The 18,796-nt window shown below is 43.8% G+C and overlaps 1 protein-coding gene across 4 annotated transcripts in view; it reads left to right on the forward strand.

The window, feature by feature from the left end:
* Positions 1 to 18,796, forward strand: part of LOC134949369 (rho GTPase-activating protein 6-like) — an 80,997-nt gene that overhangs the window by 61,772 nt on the left and 429 nt on the right. For 3 of the 4 annotated variants that reach the window (XM_063937894.1, XM_063937892.1, XM_063937895.1), the window contains exons 5-14: positions 7,633 to 7,889; positions 8,032 to 8,195; positions 8,319 to 8,432; positions 13,084 to 13,158; positions 13,245 to 13,332; positions 13,708 to 13,790; positions 14,775 to 14,925; positions 16,732 to 16,837; positions 17,195 to 17,330; positions 17,434 to 18,796. The exon at positions 17,434 to 18,796 is cut by the window's right edge and continues 429 nt beyond it. In XM_063937894.1, the coding sequence (XP_063793964.1) occupies positions 7,633 to 7,889; positions 8,032 to 8,195; positions 8,319 to 8,432; positions 13,084 to 13,158; positions 13,245 to 13,332; positions 13,708 to 13,790; positions 14,775 to 14,925; positions 16,732 to 16,837; positions 17,195 to 17,330; positions 17,434 to 18,377 (2,118 nt within the window). In that variant the 3' untranslated portion in view covers positions 18,378 to 18,796. The remainder of the gene's footprint in view (positions 1 to 7,632; positions 7,890 to 8,031; positions 8,196 to 8,318; positions 8,433 to 13,083; positions 13,159 to 13,244; positions 13,333 to 13,707; positions 13,791 to 14,774; positions 14,926 to 16,731; positions 16,838 to 17,194; positions 17,331 to 17,433) is intronic. The other variant, XM_063937893.1, reaches the window with a different exon arrangement.

Genomic DNA, 18,796 nt, shown 5'->3' on the forward strand with positions numbered 1-18,796 from the left:
TCCTCGTCCAACTGGGTACTGTTTAAAAAAGGGAGGTGGCTACTAAAGTAGATTTGCATGTCATAGATTGGTGCGAAAATCTACATTACTTCTGCTTTCAACATAAATAAATTATGTCACGGATAGGAGAGTTGATAGTTTTCTAAAAACAATTTTTTCCTTGTCTTGGGCAATCATAAGACCAGCCATGGCCTCAGTCTGGATGGCATAAGCAGTGGCAGCCTGTGCTGATGCATTGAAGGAGCATTTTTCAATGGCATCTAGAGAGCAAGAATCCCATATTGCACATATCAAACAGGCAGCGATAAGCTGGATATGGGTACTATTGCACCTCTCATGAACAAGCTTCAGCAGTAGTAGCTCGCAGAGTGGGTTGGCTATGTACAGGGAAGCGGACTCAGAATCCAGGAAGGTTCTGGATTCTTAACCTTCTTTACTGGAGATATTCTTTTTGGTAAAGAGTTAAACAGTATTTTGGAGTCAGAAGCAGACTCCCAAGAAAGTGAAGTTTTCCTTTCACACGTAAATAAATTCTAGCCTACTGTAGTTTCCCCCTTTTCGGTCCTTTCGTAATCAAGGAAAAGCAAAAGGAAAGGGTAATGGCAAACAGTCCCAATCCAACATGTCAGGTAAGACGAAAAGGTATTCGGCTACTAGAGGACCGGTTTTCAAATCAGAATATAAGCCATCAGCTTGATGGTGCGGGCCTCCACCTGGCGGCACCTAGGGTGGGAGGCTGACTTCTTCAGTTTGCTACAGATGTCTGGGTGCAAGAAGCAGTATCTCACGGTTATGATCTACAGCCACAACACACTGGACATGCCCAATCTTATCTGGTTTTGGAAGCTAAGCAGTGTTGGTCCTGGTTAGTACTTGGATGGTAAAACCACCTGGGAATACCAGTTGCTGGTATTCAGACAATAAAAGTGCAGACTATGGTCTTCCTCTGGAAATTAGGTGGTTAGAGACATCCTATCTGGACCAAGGGAGACTCCCTTGGGTATCAGATTGGGAAACTCTGACAATTGATGCCGGCCTGCACGACTGGGGAGCAGTGTAATGAAGGAGTTGTTTCCAGGGGCAGTGGAGCCTGCCAATAAATATAGTGGAACTTCGGGATATATATAATATCATTTATTCAGGCACAGGATATACTTCTGATGAAACCAGTTCGAAATCGCTAGGACATTGCAGTGGCAGTAGCGTACCTCAACTATCAGGGAGGAACTCGTAGCCAAAACACAATAAAGTCGTTAAGTCGCACGTTAAGGTGGGCAGAACTTCATTATCCAGCCTTGTTCACAGTATTAATTCCGGGAGTCCTAAACTGGGAAGCGGATTTTCTCAGTCGACATGCCATTCATGCAAACGAATAGGCTTTACACCCCAAGGTCTTACAAACTCTGGTAGATATTGGAGGTTACCGGAGATGGATCTCATGGCGTCCTGTCAGAACAAAGTTTCTGCATACAGGTCAAGAACAAAGGATCCCAGAGCGAACTTTGTGGATGACCTGTCAGTGATATGGGACTTTCGTCTGACTTGTGTGTTTCCACCAATCGCCCTGTGATCCAGGGCGACGTGAAAGGTAAGACAAGGTAAGGGTGCCATAATACTATTAGCTCCGGCTTGGTCCAGAAGACATTGATACACAGATCTGCAGAGGATGTCGATGTATGCTCCATTCCTACTCCTTCAACGTCCAGATCTACTGTTTCAGGGTCCTGGTTATCACAAACACCTGGATCGACTGTCTTTGATGGTGTGGTTCTTGAGACTTCATTTCTGAAAGCAAGAGGATTCTCACAACAGGTAATTCAACTTTTGCTCAGGGCAAGGAAACTTTCCTCAGCTCGTATTTATCACCAAATATGGAAAGCCTATATTCGATGGTGCAGTGATTAAAATTTGACCCTTGGTTTTCAGAGTTTCCAAAGTTTTAGCATTCCTTCAAGCAGGAAGGCATAAAGGTTTATGGGTGGCTTCCTTGAGAGTACAAGTGTCAGCATTGACTGTATGGTTCCAAGAGAGAATTGCTAACCTGTAGGATGTGCGCTCTTTTTTCCAGGGAATGTTGCACATTCAACTTTTTTGTTCCTCCTACAGTGCCTTGGGACTTAAGTTTAGTCCTAAAGGCCCTTCAAGTTGCCCCATTTGAACCACAAAAAAGAGTGGATCTTAAATGGTTGACAGCTAAAGTGCTCTTTCTACTGGCTATTGCTTCAGTTAGAAGCGTTTCAGATTTAGGGAAATTGTTATGTCGCCCTCCATTTCTAATTATTTTTTTTTATCCAGATAGAGCGGTTCTTAGAACCAAAATCTGGGCATCTTCCTAAGGTGGTGTCTAAATTCCACCTTAACAAAGAAATTGTAGTCCCGGCCTTCCAGGGGCCGGACCTTTCTGAGGGAGATGCATCGTTGGACGTAGTCCGTGCCTTAAGGATCTATGTGGATCGTACCAGTGCCATCAGAAAGACAGACACACTTTTTGTTCTCTACAGATTTCACAAGAGAGGATGGCCTGCTGATAAGCAGACACTGGTGAAGTGGCTTTGGATGAAGATTTCAGACGCATACTCTCAAGCTGATCTCCCTGTTCTGGCTAATGTCTCTGCTCATTCTACTCGTAAGGTAGGTCTGTACATGGGCAGCACAACATGGTGCTTCTGCAGAACAGATATGTAAGGCAGCCACATGGTCTTCCATTAACACATTCATTAGACATTATGCCTTTGATACCTTTGCCTCTCAGGATGCTGAATTTGGGCGAAGGATTCTCCTGTCCAATCAGGAGCGTCCCCACCACTAAATTGCTTTGGGACATCCCAATGTTATCCTATGGATAACCTATGGACCCTGCCGGAGAAATATTCGTTATGGTAAGAACTTACCATTGATAACGCTATTTCTCCTAAATCCACAGTATCCACAGGGATCCCACTATGACGCACCTGATTTGAGGATCCTTTCACTCACTAACCTCTTCGCTCTTGTACGGAAGGGTGTGCATGTGTGTTCTTCTCGCCTGATTAGGGCTATCTATGATGCTCCTGCCTTGAGCTTTGGAAAAACAACTGATTTGCCTGAGCCAGGAGGTGGGAATATATGGACGGGCCCGTTGCATGCTGGGAGGCCGAAAGCTTTGACCGATTGGTGCAAATCCGCTGTTGCGTCATCATATCCCAATGTTATCCTGTGGATTTAGGAGAAATACCATTATCAACTGTAAGTTCTTACCATAACGAATATATTCTACACCGAGGCAAAATGATCTTCCGAATGTCCAGCTACGTCCTAATTCCTTGCAAGGCTTTATCAGTGTATTTAGTAGGAAACAATCCAGTAATGACTTTTCCTGTATATTTAGTGTGTCATGTGAGGTTGTGTAAGGCTTGGTCAGTGTAGCAAGATTTCCCTGCTAGAGAGGAAGCAATGTTATCGGATGACCACAGATGGTGACAATGTTTGAGCAATAATTGCCTACAAGGCTGACAGTAACTCTCGGCGGAGGGGGCACATTACAGTCCGATCTGTAAGTGCACAGGAAAAGACACAACGTCTGGTTTGATTCATTTAAATAAAGCGCAAGATGAGTTAATCCCTAGTAACAGACGTCCTCTTTTTCTGTGCATATGTAAATAGCCAGTAATGCATGACGGCACTAGGGCCAAGGGTCCAATTACCACCAAGGCAATATATTTGGAGTTTGTGTGTTCTCCCTGAGTTTGTTTGGGTTTCCTAAACCGTGCAAAGGCCATACTAGTAGGTTAGATGGTTTCTGACATAAATGGACCCCAGTGCCAATGATGCAGGGACTGATGTGGATGTTTTGGTATTCTCTGTACTGCATACTTGCCTACTTTTGAAAAAGCATTTCAGGGAGATTGTAAAAGTAACACCTATCGGCGCGGACGTGTACTGCTACATCTGAGAGTCGTGTCATAAACATGACTTGCATCCAAATGTAAATTACCCCCAAAGTTGGTAAGATCTACTTGTTGTTGTGTTTTACAAGAGGTTCCATATACTGTAAGTGGCCACAAGAAACCTTATTTAAAATGCATGTAGCCATAGGGATCATTTTGCCTTATAACCAATGTGGGGAAATGGCACTGATGAGCAATTTAAATGTATGTATCTCTGATTTCTTTCTTTTCACCAAGAATGTAATAGCTGCATAATGGGGATAAGGTGTAATCAGGGAGATTGATGGTCTATTCAGGGAGTCGGGGAGATTGCTACTATTTCAGGGAGTCTCCTGCAGAATGAGGGAGGGTAGGCAACTATGCTGTACTCTGATTGTAAACCATGAGCATGCTTGCTACATAGAGGAGGCTAGGATAGAGATCTGTTATTTTACATCGGTCAGACCCGGAGGAATTACGAACAGTGGTCGCTCCATGCTGAGCAATGCAGCTTTTTGGCATTGGTAGCGACAAGGTCATAAGCAGCTGACTGAACTGGAGACACTAGCCAATGACTGAGCTGAATGTCTTGGTGTAATAAAAGAAGCAAAAGCAAGGTCATGAACTCTAACCGCCTGTATTTCTTAAGGATCTTTGGGGTATGTGGTAAAGCAGAAGGGGGGACATCCCATTTTGTTCATGAAGACATGGCTACTGGAGTCTGGCAACAAAAGATTTCACCCCCCTACTTTTTCTGGAAAGTTGGTCATGGAGTTAGACAGGCACCCAACCCACCCTGTGCCGATGTTGCGTTACTGGGATAGTAGATCTAGAGAGAAAAAGAACACTGTTTAAGCAGAGTTAGAATTTCATTTTTCCCCGATCTTGTCTGTGGAGTTTCAGAGGAAGAGCTCCAAATTTACTGATGTGACACACTGGTTGCATGGGGTTTAGTATGAAGTACCAACAATCAAAATCCCGACGATCAAAATACCGACGACAATTGACCGACTGCCAAAATACAGACAAGGGGCCTAATTCAGACCTGTTTGTTTGCTAGGTTTTTTTTGCAGTCCTGCATTGCATTGTTGCTGCCCACAGGGGAGTGTATTTTAGCTGTGCAAGTGTGCGAACGCATGTGTAGCAGAGCTGTACAAACAGATCTTGTGCAGTCTCTGCACAGCCCAGGACTTACTCAGCCGCTGCGATCACATCAGCCTGTCCGGGACCGGAATTGACGTCAGGAACCCTCCCTGCAAATGCTTGGACACGCCTGCGTTTTTCCTACCGCTCCCTGAAAACTGTCAGTTGCCACCCACAATCGCCTTCTTCCGGTCAATCTCCTTGCGAACGCCCGTGCGAATGGATCCTTCTCACAAACCCATCGCTGAGCGGCGATCCGCTTTGTACCCTTGCAACACGCCTGCGCATTGCGGTGCATACGCAGTATAGACCTGATCGCCAGCTGTACAAAAACACAGCCTAGCGATCAGGTCTGAATTAGGCCCAAGGTCAAAATACCGACATTTAAAATGACGACATGTCAAAAAGTCGACACTAGTTTTTCATAAATTTTTGTGTGTATGTCGACATGGACACCGTATAAGTTTACCGCTTCCCCTCGCCATGCTTCGGGCACGGTGCCTTGCTGCGCTCGACACACTATTATATTCCCCCTCCAGGTCCACTGGGATGGTAAAGTATGAACAAGTCTGTTAAAATGTAAAAAAAAAATCATGAAAAACTCATGTCAACATTTTGACCTGTCAACATTTTAAATGTCGGGATTTTGACCGTCCGTCAATGGTTGTCTGTATTTTGCCCGTCAGGATCTTGATTGTAGGTACATTGACGGCATGTCATGTAGCTGAGGGTTTTGTCCACATGCGTGGGTGGATGGACTGAATGGATGCCAAGACGATTCATCGGTATATACCCATCTGTAGCACTGTTGTTTCTTACACGTATACCGATGCAAGACTTTAATTACCCTGACAGCTGGCACCAGTAGGGGGTATTGTTAAAATTGTGCAAATTGCACCTAGCATTTTATTTCTAAAGCTCTGACGTATTATGCAGCACTGTTTGTTGTGGGGATGGTGACTAACACACACAAATTACATGAAATGGTGCACAGTTTTTTGGGGCGTCTATTTACTAAGCCTTGGATGGAGATAAAGTACCAGCTTAATCGGCTCCTGTCATTTTTCAAACACATCCTGTAACATGGCAGTTAGAAGCTGATTCGCTGATACTTTATTTCTGTCCACTTTATCTCCATTCAAGGTTTAGTAAATAGACCCCTTTGTGTTTAACAATACAATATACTGCTAAATAAGGTTCCTGTATAAATCTGTATATTGCCACTAGGCCCTTTGGATGTTCTCTGTAACACTACAGCTGGCTATTAAGAACATAACTAGTCTCTTCGGGATGGGATGAGGGGAAAAGGTAGAGGTGCATTTTGTCCCTGATAAATTACAGGTGCTTAGAGATGCCCCCTGATCAAATAGTGTTACCACTTTCAACCTACTGCGGGTAGGTATCTGTCCTGAGAAGCGGGCCTTGGTTGTTTGTTGCTGGATGTATAAAATCGGTTAAGAGGGGAGATATTACGGGATCAGTACTAAATCCCGCTGGACGGGATCCCGGCGGTCGAAATACAGACGCCGGAATCCCGATCACATAATCACGACAGGGGTGGCAAGCGGAACGCAGCCCCTTGCGGGCTCGCTTCACTTGCCACGCTGCGGGCACGGTGCCTCGCTACGCTCGGCACACTATTATAATCTCCCTCTATGGGTGTCGTGGACACCCGCGGAGGGAGAATATGTCAGGATTGTGCCGGTCGGGATTCCGGCGTCTGTATTTCGACTGGCGGGATTCCGTCCGGCGGGATTCTGACCGCCTCCCGATATAACTGTGTGCACTGTTGAATTGAAAATATGGAATGTATTTTCATATGTTCTACCTCAATACACAAACGTAGTCATTAAATACATAGGAAATAGCTCGCGGTTCGTTAACCGTATCCCCTGTTTGTGCATGCAGGTCAATCTGACGATATCATCAGAAACTGCATGTTCGGGGTTTGTGCAGGATGATGTCACTGAATGATATCGTTAGCGATATCGCTCAGTGTGTATGTAGGAGGTCGTTTGCCCGGAGTTCAAGGGCAAATACTGACTATATCGCTCATGGAGCATATCGCTTAGTGTGTACCCGGCTTTCCATAATCTAATTTCTACATATGTTCAGGTAAGTGCCGGCGGGCTTTCATGGTCATCGTTCTTGCTGTATTATGACGTTATTATGGGGCAGATGTATTAACCTGGAGAAGGCATAAGGAAGTGATGAACCAGTGAGATGTGCAAGGTGATAAAGGCACCAGCCAATCGGCTCCAATATGTAAATGAACAGTTAGGATCTGATTGGCTGGTGCCTTTATCACCTTGCACATATCACTGGCTTATCACTTCCTTATGCCTTCTCCAGGTTAATACATCTGCCCCAGTGTTCTCTGTTTCTGGAGGGGAAGACTGTGCCATCTGCGTTTTAATGTATTGCGTTTCCTTTATAGAATTATTGTATATGATAAACTTAAAGCATGATAAAAAAACAAAAACAAAAAACTTTTCCTAGTGTCCCCTGGGAAATGGCCCAAGTCAAGATTATTCACTGTCTATCACAGTAGCTGAAATCTCTTCCAATTTACTTTCTACTAAAGGTGCAGTTGGAGTCCGGGGAAAGCTGCTTCGCTTCTGCCCAGCCCAGTGATGCTGCAGCTCTGCTAAAACAGTTTTTCCGGGAGCTCCCGCAGCCCCTCTTGACTCCAGAGCTACAGGACCCCCTCTGCCAGATCCAGCAGTCTCTCTGTGAGGAGGAGAAAATGACGGCCACAGTTCTGGTGACCTGCCTGCTCCCCGCTGTTCATGGGGAGACCCTGCGTTATTTCTGCACCTTTCTCCAAAGTGTGGCCTCCAGGTACGGACTGTAAATATACACAGCAGCCACAAGAGGGAGCCATATCCTTAAACTTGTTGGAAGAATATTTGTTAATGTCTTTCTGATGGAGTAGGTCAAATTATTTCCCTAAATTATGACTTTTGTCTTTGTTTTATGATAGGTCTGATGAGAACAAAATGGATTCTGGGAATCTGGCTGTAGTTTTAACCCCAAGTCTGTTCTCCAGCAATAACTTGTGCGAGAAGCTGACGCTTGCCACCGAGAAACAGCTGCAGCTTCAAACTTCTGCTGTCCAAAGTCTAATTGAAAATGCACAAGAGATAGGTACTATCAGCTGGTGCAGAGGCAGCTTCTGTTCCTTCTGTTTGTGTTCCATCGCAGTGGGAGGGGCAAGTGGGGTCATAGCATCTGTCTGTCGCCATTTTTACATAACTCTCCTTTTCTCAGCAGGACAGCTCCCCTCATTTATTTTGGAAAAGATATCTCTTCCCGACGATGCTACTTATGAGGATCCAGTGATCCTGGAGGGCCTTCGAAGGAGACGAAGGCGCAGTATGAGCGGTAATAGCCGACCGTGATTATCGTTATATTTAAAATGACTTCTAAATCGCCTTCTAGCTGTCATTTCCCTAGTACAGTCTATAAAATGAAGGCTAACAGCTGATTGATTGCTGTCGGCAACTTTTATGCATTTTGATACATCACCACTCTAATGTACGGTTTACATAGTAACATAGTATTTGAGGTTGAATAGAGGCAAATTGCCCATCGTGTTCAACCTGTTTTAAGTTGTGATGATTCTACATACTTGCTGAATAATGTTTTATGACTAGTTAGCTACTATAACTCATGTTACCCCCCGGATCAACCACGTTGATATTTTAAGAGTTCTAACCTTGGATAGCTTTTTAATTCAGAAATTTATCCATTCCTTTTTTAAATCCAATTACAGAGTCCGCCATTATCACCTTCCCTGGCAGGGAATTCCACATCCTGATTGCCCTAACAGTGAAGAACCCTTTCCTCCGTTGCGTTCGGAACTTTCTCTCCTCCAGTCGCAGCGAGTGCCCACGTGTCCTAAACTGTGTTCTTTTAATAAATAATTCCCCTGATAACTCTTTGTGATGTCCCTTTACATATTTGAAGATATAATATCTCCTCTTAGGCGCCTCTTTTCTAGTGTATACATATTCAGCCTAGTAAGTCTTTCCTTATAGTCCAGTCCTTCTAGGCCTTTAATCAGTTTAGTAGGTCGCCTTTGAACACTTTCGAGTTCACTAATGTCTTTTTTTTATACAATGGTGCCCAAAACTGAACACAATATTCCAGTTGCGGACGTACCAATGCCTTATACAGCGGCATGATTACATCCGAGTCCCTTGTATCAATTCCCCTTTTTATGCACGCTAGCACCTTACTTGCCTTCTTTACTGCGTTTTGACATTGTGTACGGTTATTAAGCTGCTTATCATTGAATACCCCCAAATCTTTTTCCAACTCTGTTTCCCCTAGGCGTTCCCCATTTAATATGTAGGATGCAAGTTTGTTTAGTCCCAAAATGCATAACCTTGCATTTGTTTGTATTGAACCTCATTTGCCATTTAGACGCCCAGAGTTCGTTTAGATAGATCATTCTGCAAGGACTCCACATCCAATTCTGAATTAATTACCTTACACAGTTTAGTATCATCTGCAAAGATTGACACTGTGCTTTCCAGGCCTATTTCTAGGTCATTGATAAATATGTTGAACAGTAGTGGTCCGAGTACGGACCCTTGCGGTATTCCGCTGACAACTGGGGACCAGGTTGAGGACTTCCTATTGACCACTACTCGCTGTACCCTGCTATCCAACCAGCTGCTTATCCATGTGCAAATAGTTTTTCCTAGGCCAATCTCCTTTAATTTGATCATAAGTCTCCTGTGAGGAAAACTGTATTGAAGGCTTTTGCAAAATCTAGGAAGACCACATCCCCTGTTTTTTCCTTGATCAAGATTATTGCTCACTTCCTCGTAGAAGCTAATTAAGTTAGTCTGACCTGACATGACCTATCCCTCACAAACCCATGCTGGTTCTTGCTAATAATCCTAGCGGACTGTAGATACTCCTGTATGCCGTCCCTTAGAATTCCTTCCAATATTTTCCCCACTATAGATGTTAAACTAACTGGTCTGTAGTTTCCCAGAAGATTTTTGGATCCCTTTTTAAATAATGGCACTACCTCAGCTATACGCCGATCCTTCGGTACCATGCCTGAACTAATTGAACTATTGAAAATCAAGTATAGGGGTCGTGCTAGTTGTGAATAAGAACCCTCGGGTGAAGTCCATCAGGGCCAGGTGATTTATTAATCTTAATTTTGCGTAGTCTCTCTCGGACTACTTCTTCGCTTAAACAAGTATCTTAACCATGAATCATTACTGTCACAATTGTTATGCTGTACTCCCACCATCAGTTCTTCACTGGTGAATACTGATGAAAAGAATTTGTTCAGTATTTCTGCTTTAATTTTATCATCATTTATCAATTCTCCTAATTCATCTTTTAATGGACCTATATTCTCCTTTTTTAACCTTTTTACGGTGTATGTATTTAAAAAAATTTTTAGGATAGGTTTTACTCTCTCTAGCGATTCTCTATTCATTTTCCATTTTAGCTGCTCTGACTGCTTTTTTGCATTTCTTATTACACTCCTTGTAATACTTGAAAGACTCCTCCTTTCCATTAGATTTAAATTCTTTGAAAGCCAGCTTTTTTTATCCATTTCTGCCTTGACCTTCTTGTTAAGCCACATCGGTTTGAGTTTAATACTCCTGCGTTTACTGCCCATGGGAATAAAGTTATGAATATTGCTATCCAGCAACCCTTTTAAAACATCCCACATTTCCAAAGTGTTCTTGTTATTAAACAGAACCTCCCACTCTGTCGTTCAGTGCACATCTAAGCATACTGAAATTAGCCTTCCTAAAGTTAAAAGTTTTGGTGGAACCCCTGTAGCTATGTTTCCTGAAACTGATGTCGAATGTGATCATATAGTGATCACTGTTACCCAAAATCTCCCCAACTTTAGTGTTTGATACAATGTCCACATTATTAGTAATTACTAGATCCAGGGTAGTTTTACCCCTAGTTGGGTCCTCGACTAATTGAGACAAGTAGTGATACCTAAACATATTTAAGAACCTGCTGCCCCTCGCTTTAGCACATGAATCGTTACTCCAGTTTATATCCGGGTAATTAAAATCTCCAATCACAAGGATGTTCCCCAATCCCGCAGCCATTTTGATTTGCTGGAATAGTTGTTCTTCCTCATGTATGCTAATATCCAGCTGTTTGTAGCATGTGCCTATGACTAGTTTTTTTGCATCAATTCCCCCACTTGAGATTTCTACCCATAGTGACTCCACATTATCGCCAGTCTCCTCATAGATAATCTCCTTTTAGGTATGGTTTAAGTGATGGTTTAACATAAAGACATACACGTCCTACTCCTTTTGTTAGCCCTGTCCCTCCTAAAAAGAGAATACCCCTCCAAGTTAGCAACCCAGTCGTGAGAGTCGTCCCACCATGTTTCCGTAATACCTATAATGTCATACTCAGCCTTTGATGCAAACAATTCCAATTCCCCCATTTTACCTGCTAGACTTCTTGCATTTGCAAGCATACATTTTAGGGTTAGGGGGAGAGGGTAAGTATACTTACCGAGCCCCTGACGGGTTTTAGACCGCTGGCCATCTGGATGTATTCCAGTGTACTATAGTGTTTATTAACAGTAAGTGCTTTGGGCCACCAAGAAATTTGGGCCCCGTTACTAGGAGTGGGTTACAGTGTATTCCTGGAAATCACTGTAACGTAGAATTTCATATGCAGATACAGCCACAGTCGCACACAGAATACAGACATGCCGCATATCATTTTAATCAGCAGAAGCTGCGTGTGCATGCTAGCCACATAGTAATGCAAATAAGACGCATTTCATAAAAAAAAAAAAAAAAAGTCGCCCGATGTTAGCTGACTCATGCCAGGCATCTCCTGCTGCATGGTGTATAGAGGCAAGATGTATGAGGATACATCTTTATCCAAGCAGAGATCACAGTGTTAGTGGCCATGTGAGTGCTGTGTGCGGGTGGGTTGGTTGTGCAGTAGTGTTTGCATATATGTAAGTGGCATTATGTGTGTCGTGTGTAAGTGCATTAATAACGTGCGACAAATGTGTAAGGGGCACTATGTGTGTCATTATGTGTGTAAGTGCGCTAATAATGTGCGGCATATGTGTAAGGGACATTATGTGTGATAGGGTGTTAATAAAGGTTGGCATAATGTGTAAGGGGCATTATTATGTGGTATGTGCATAAATGCATTACTAATGTGTGGCATTATGTGTTTAAGGTGCTCGACTGTGTGGCGTAATGTATAGAAAGGGCACTACTGTGTGGTCTAATGTGAATAAAGAGCAATATGGTGTGGTGTAATGTGAATAAGGGGCACTACTGTGAGGAGTAACGTTTATAAGGTAAAGTGGTACTACTGTGTGATGTAACATGAATTAGGGACACTACTGCATGATATAATGTGAATAAAGTTGCACTAGTGTGTGTCGTAATTTGAATTGGCGGTACTATTGTGTGGCCATGCACATTCCCAGCAAGAACACGCCCCTTTTTTGGCTGCGCACCGAATTTGTACACTGTTTTTATTTAAAATATAAGGGGTAGGAACACCAAAATGAGGACTGCTATGGGTGAAGGGTGATGGTGCTGGGAAAGGGGAGCAGGTTCAGAGGCGGAACTAGAGGCGGTGCTAGGGGGCACCAGCCAAAATCTTGCCTAGGGCATCATATTGGTTAGGGCCGGCTCTGGTCACAAGTTAAATAATTATTGCCACCTGTGGAATTTTTTTTGAACCAGTTATGAACATACATGTGTTCCAACTAGCAGATCTGGAATACATGCACTGTTAGGGGTCCCTGAGAATTGGAGTTGAGAAACACTGCTTTGGATCATCTTAAGCCTCTAATAAATTGCACTGAGTCATTATTTTTTTTGCATTCGTTTTTTGTAAGTAAAAGCTGAGCTTACATTGTGTTCCTAGTGTTTATGTGCACTGATGCCATCTTACCTGCATAGGATGACCTCTCCATCGCTGTACATTTTACCTATTATTGTCCGTCTCCAACACATGCTTGACTAATTCTCTCATTCTTTGTTTAAAGGACTCGTCAATGATGCTTTTAATAAGCTGAGGTCTGGACTTGGTCCTTCAAATGCTACCCCAGACCGTGTATCAGGTGAGAGAAGGTCTGTTGTCCTCTAGTATCGGATTAACCCTTCCCATTTTGGGAACCTCTTGATGACCAATGTTTGCATTTGGCAGATGAGATGTTGCTGCCTCAACGAAGCAAAACTAAGCGCAAGGCCTCGGAGGATTCGGCGTGTGGAGAACAATGCACAGCCAAGAAACGGTACATCTCCCCTCTATGCAGGATTCCACCACTCAGTGATCATACTGTACTCTCTGCACCACTCCCTACATTAAGGGGGGGATATGTATTAAGCCTTGTAAAGTGGGGAGGCGTTAACCAAAGCAACCAACAGCTAATGTAGTTAACGTTTATCAAGTACATTCTATTGAATAAAAAGTAGAAGCTGATTGGTTACTATGGGCAACTTCTCCAATCAGCTTCTGCTTATCCTTTTTATACAGTAGAATGTATTTGATAAATGCTAACTAGTGGCTGATTGGTTGCTTTGGGTAACTTCTGCACTCTCTCTAGAAGGCTTGATACATTTCCCCTCAGGTATGTTATTACTTCACCGTGCTTTCTTTCTTGTTTCAGAAAATCTCTGAGGGAGGCTGTAGATGAGCATTTATCCAGCGAGGAATCACACGAACCAAGTGGAACCCACTCGCCATTGCAAGGTTGGTGTGAAGGATCCCATGCCAGGGCGACTTTCAGGGTCCGATTATAGACTGACGTGGCGGTCGCCCAGGGGCCCCCTTACACTGGGGAAAACATTGGCCATGCTCAGGCCACTCTGCACCCTACTACCTGGCCGGCTTCTGGCAGCAGTGCATTGCCAGGATTCATGGGTGCATGGGGAAGGGGGCAGGCCCTATTGGCGTGAAGTGCCCACCACCATCAGAGACCAGTGCTGTAGCCTGTAACAGGTAGTTTCTCTCCTGCTCGCTCTCCCGCCCTCCCTCTTTCTCTCCGTGAAACACTGTCTCTCTCCTTCTTTCTCCCCCCCCCCCCCTTTTCTCTCTCTTTCTGACACCCTCCCCCTCTCTTTCTCTCTGTCTGGCACTCTCCTACTCGCTCCCCCTCCCTCCCCCCCCTCTCTCTCTCTCTCTCTCTCTCTGAAACGCTTTCTCCCTCTTGTTCCCTTTCTCTGTCTCCCTCCCTCCCTGACACCCTCTCTCCTTCTCTTCCTCCCATCTTTCCCTCAGTTTCTCTCCCCTCTCTGCCTAACTCTCTCTCTCCCTCCTCTCTTTTGGTCTCTCTCACCTCTTTTCATTTTGCTGGCGCACTTTCTCTCTTGCTCTCGCCTCTCTCCTTTTCTCATTCTCTTTCCCTCTCCTTGACAATATCTTTCCCACTCCTCTCTCTGACACCCTTTCTCTCTCTCTCTCTCTCTCTCTCTCTCTCTCTCTCTCTCTGACACCCTCTTTTTCTAGATCGCTTCTCTTTTTCTCCCTGCTACTCTCTCTCTCTCCCCTCACACACTCTCTCCTGCCCCCTAAGGGGCATAGTAGTGACAGCAGTGGTGGGCAGAGTCCGTTTTATTGGTGGGTGCCCCCCAAACCTTCATTGCCCCGGGGACCCCACTAGCTTTAATCCTGCCCTGGGGACTTTCAATAGACTACAGTACTATGTAACGGACATGCTTGTGATTGGCTCTTCAGATGACTCGGCAGGCGGGGAGGTGTTTTCCAACTTCTCACAGATCCCTGGCAACTTCTTAGAACTCGAATCAGGATCCATTCCAGCAACGCCTGAATCTTCCTCTCGAAAAAAAGCCAGGAGCAAACGACGGAACAGCAAGCGAGTTAAGAGGTGAGGTGTCTATGAATTACGTGCTAGCCTCATGTATTTCCTAATGCCACTGTACATTGTGATTGGTCTCATTTACTTTTGTTCAGTTAAGCATATATGTTTACTGCTGGCAAAGTGAACAGCAGCAAGGAGAAAAGAGAACGATCGGCAATGGAATACATTTACATATATTGTGCATGTATATTTCTTTAATATATTTTTATTACACCTATGCAAAATACATGCCTGACCTGACCATAGGGTGTGATCAATATACAATTGTGCTACACAGCATACAGTCGTAGTGGGAGATGTACTGTAGCAAACCTTCTAAAGCAACCAGTCAGATTCCAGCGATCATTTTATAGAATGTACTAGATGATAGCTGGTAGGTTGCTGGGCAACTTCTCTGTTTGTCCTCTTTAGAAAGTATGACCCATCTCTCCCACCGGACACTGCATATCCCAACATTACCTGACCACTGAGCATGATCATACCACAAATCTATTAGACTATACAGACCTAGGACACTACAGTCCTCATCATGACCTGTTTATAATACATTCCTATCACTCTGTACCGACCTCGGACGCTACACCCTGACCACTGGATAAGATCATAATATGATATATTCTATATCATTAGAATTACATGGAGACAGCGGGATATGTTAGTATTTGGAGCTGACAATGCCTTACAAGTGTTGTATCAGGAGAGATGGTATAGGGATGTTGGGCCTAATTCATGTTTGTACGCAATGGCTGATTATCACGCAATGGGGCGATTATCTGCAGACTGCGCATGTGCTGCCAGCGGCAAACCTTTGGCAAGATGTTCCTCGTTTTTCCCTATTGGCTACAAGTGTGTACACAATTGCAAATGAGTTTGCGATGGCTCCGGTGGGCATCTTTTTATTTCTGGGTGGCAGCTTCACTTGGTAATGTTAGTAGTTCCGTAACCTAGACAATTGCATTTGCTAACAAACATGATTTAGGCCCTTTGGGGGATATCCAATTATCACCGTTCAAACATCGGGACCGAAAAACGACCGTTTATCTGACTTTTTTCTGATGTTTAATTTTTTTTTAAATTTATTTTTACAGACTATCCTGTTAAATCATGTGTAAAAAAAAAACCCAAACCCTATCTCCCAAAAACACACCGGTTCAGTGAAACCTGTGTGTTTTCAGGTGAAACAGCCCCGTTCTGTTTCCGGGGATTCTGCTTCGCCTGCCGGAGGCACGTGAAACAAAATCCCTGATAAGCCGGCGCGTGCCGCGGCTTATCGGGGCTAATTAGATAGCCCCCGGCTGGACAATTAGCCCTGGTAAAAAAACGGGGCTAATTGGATATCCCCTTTTGTACAGATACGGGTTGTGAAGAGGATAGTCTGCAGGGTCTACGGGAGAGAGTTAATGATCTCTTTCCCTCTGCTTGGGAGCCGACAAGTGATATACTCTATGTAAGAAACTCGTTAGCTCACTGATCGACAAAATGGACTCTTATCGGAGCCCATGTACTGGGGACTACACAATGGTAAATACCCCCCCCCCAAAACATATATTATTTCTGCAATATCAGTATAACATATTTCTTTAATAAATAGGCCCCATGTCCCTTCCGTCTGTTGATTGACCTAGTGCTTTGTCCTTCCCAGTGATGGAGAGAATTCCCTTTATCATTTATCAGGACAAGTCATTGACACAATACAGATCACCTATCACTTCTGCACATTTTATGTGTGAGAAGTAATTACTGCCTATGTTATATTTACTGCCGTCATTAGTCTGCATCTCAAGTAAGCTATAGAACGAAAATGCTTTCCAGGATGCCATCAGGTCAGGTCCCTGTGACGCCTCTTCTGCTGGACAGAAAGGAGAAGGTCCGGAATTCTCTTAGGATCTTCCAGAGAGCCAGAGCTGCCAAACAACCGGTGAGATGAATAACTAGATCAGTTTATGAAGGGCAATAGAACAGCCTCACATTCTATTATAAGCTACAATGAGGATCTGCATTTCCATATTTTACAGTTTGTGATTATTAAACCCTTCTTTTTTTTTTTTTATTATTCTTTTTTTTTAAGATGTTGTATAAGTCTATAAAAATGTATAACCTAAAACAGATAGTTGCTTGTTAAAATTTGTGGTCATAGAACCCAACTAAAGTAACACGTTAGCTTTTAAGTCCAGTCTTTTACGCCTTTTTACTATTTGGCCATTGAATATTCCCAGGAGAGATAACCCATCATCTTTAAAGAGTAATCCGTTTTGCCTTTTCATTTCTGTACCAGACACCTGAGGGCAAAGGTCTGGAGGAGAGCAGTTGGGACATGATGAAGAGAATGGTTACAGAAGCTCTGGAGGGGCCCATTTTCAATGGTAAAGACTTCCGAATGGCTGCTCTTACTCTAAGAGCGTCAAGCAGTGGTGAGTCTTTTAGGCTTTATGTCTGTTGCTCTCTAGTCATATGTTTGGTTTGATTTATCAGGACAGGGGTCTTAGATTCTGTCTTTACTGTGCTTTGCTTCAGTTAATGCCCCAGAGGCAAACTCTTCTCCAGTCCAGCATCCATCATCTCCCCAACTGAGATCCTCTCCTTCTTGGCATGCACTGGCTACGGACTTTGAGGGTGCGGAAGTCGCGTGTTCCGGAAAGCAACGCAGGGTATTACGTCGCTCTCTCAGCATGCCAGAAACCATTGTTGATTGTACCAAGCCTGAAGGGGGACAAGAGATGGTGCATGGGAAAGGTTTAACCACCAGCATGGAAGATGGAATACAACGAGATGGACTTAATTTCTCAGAAGACCCATATGTGCAGGTATTGAACAGTGATACACAACCCTTGATGGATTGTCTAATCACAGAAACATCCCACTCAATCCACAGCCATGTCTCTGTTACAGAGATGAGCGCTCTTCAGTCTTTTCAGACACTGAGAAGACAGAATGGTCACACGTCACAATACCGAAGTGTACGGAAATTGGTTCTTAGCTTCCCGTGGGCACCTAGTGTTTTGGATCCGGATCCCCATCAGAAAGATTGGGAAGAGCTGGCCTCTCACCCCATTAAACGCAAGGGGGCAAGAAGGTTTGGACGTTCACTAAGCCAAGAAAGTGGCCTGAGCACTAACCTAGAGCGGCATAGAACAAACGATACAGATGGCTGTTCTGTGGGCAACAACTGCACTGCAAAATTTCTTAGTGGCCGGAATCGGCAGGTATTCGTCAGTCGTAAAAACATAACACTTGCCCACTGGGGACACCGAAGTCTGGATAATGAACACCAAGCCTCTGTAGAGGAAGAGCCAACAGATGCTAAAAGTCTATTACAAGAACCTCTCTTAAATCTGTACAGAGACTCGTCCATATTTAAAGATGTGGTTGAGGGTCAAACACCTCCGAACCTAGGCTCTCCTAAATCACCAATTCCTGAAACGAGTATGGAACCCAGCTGTGACTCCGTCGATTTGTAAGGTTTCAGAAAACCATGGTTAATAAAGTTTTTGATTAAAAGGCTATTGGCAAATGTCCACCTAAAAACAGTGGAGTAAGGAGTATCAAATAAATTAAGTCGTTGAGGTTGCTTCATGGCAGTAAACTGTTTAGTATACTGCATACAGCCAGGCTTGGCTGGTTAGTGAGGCCAAACTAGTATCTGAATTAAAAAAAAAGGTTTGATGGCCCTACAGCTGGGACTGTATTTTCTTAACCTTAGAGACTACTAAAAAAACTGTTTTTTAATACTATACGTGGGATCTAATTTCCCTTTGGAATACACCTCATCAACCGTTTAGATAATACACTAATAATCATTGCAGTGCTTATTTACAGTTCTGCTGTGGTGGCTCATGCAGCAGTGATTTTTCTTAAGGATATTAACGAAGAACCATGC

The sequence above is a fragment of the Pseudophryne corroboree genome, chromosome 8 (genome assembly GCF_028390025.1).
Source record: "Pseudophryne corroboree isolate aPseCor3 chromosome 8, aPseCor3.hap2, whole genome shotgun sequence".
Taxonomy (NCBI): domain Eukaryota; kingdom Metazoa; phylum Chordata; class Amphibia; order Anura; family Myobatrachidae; genus Pseudophryne; species Pseudophryne corroboree.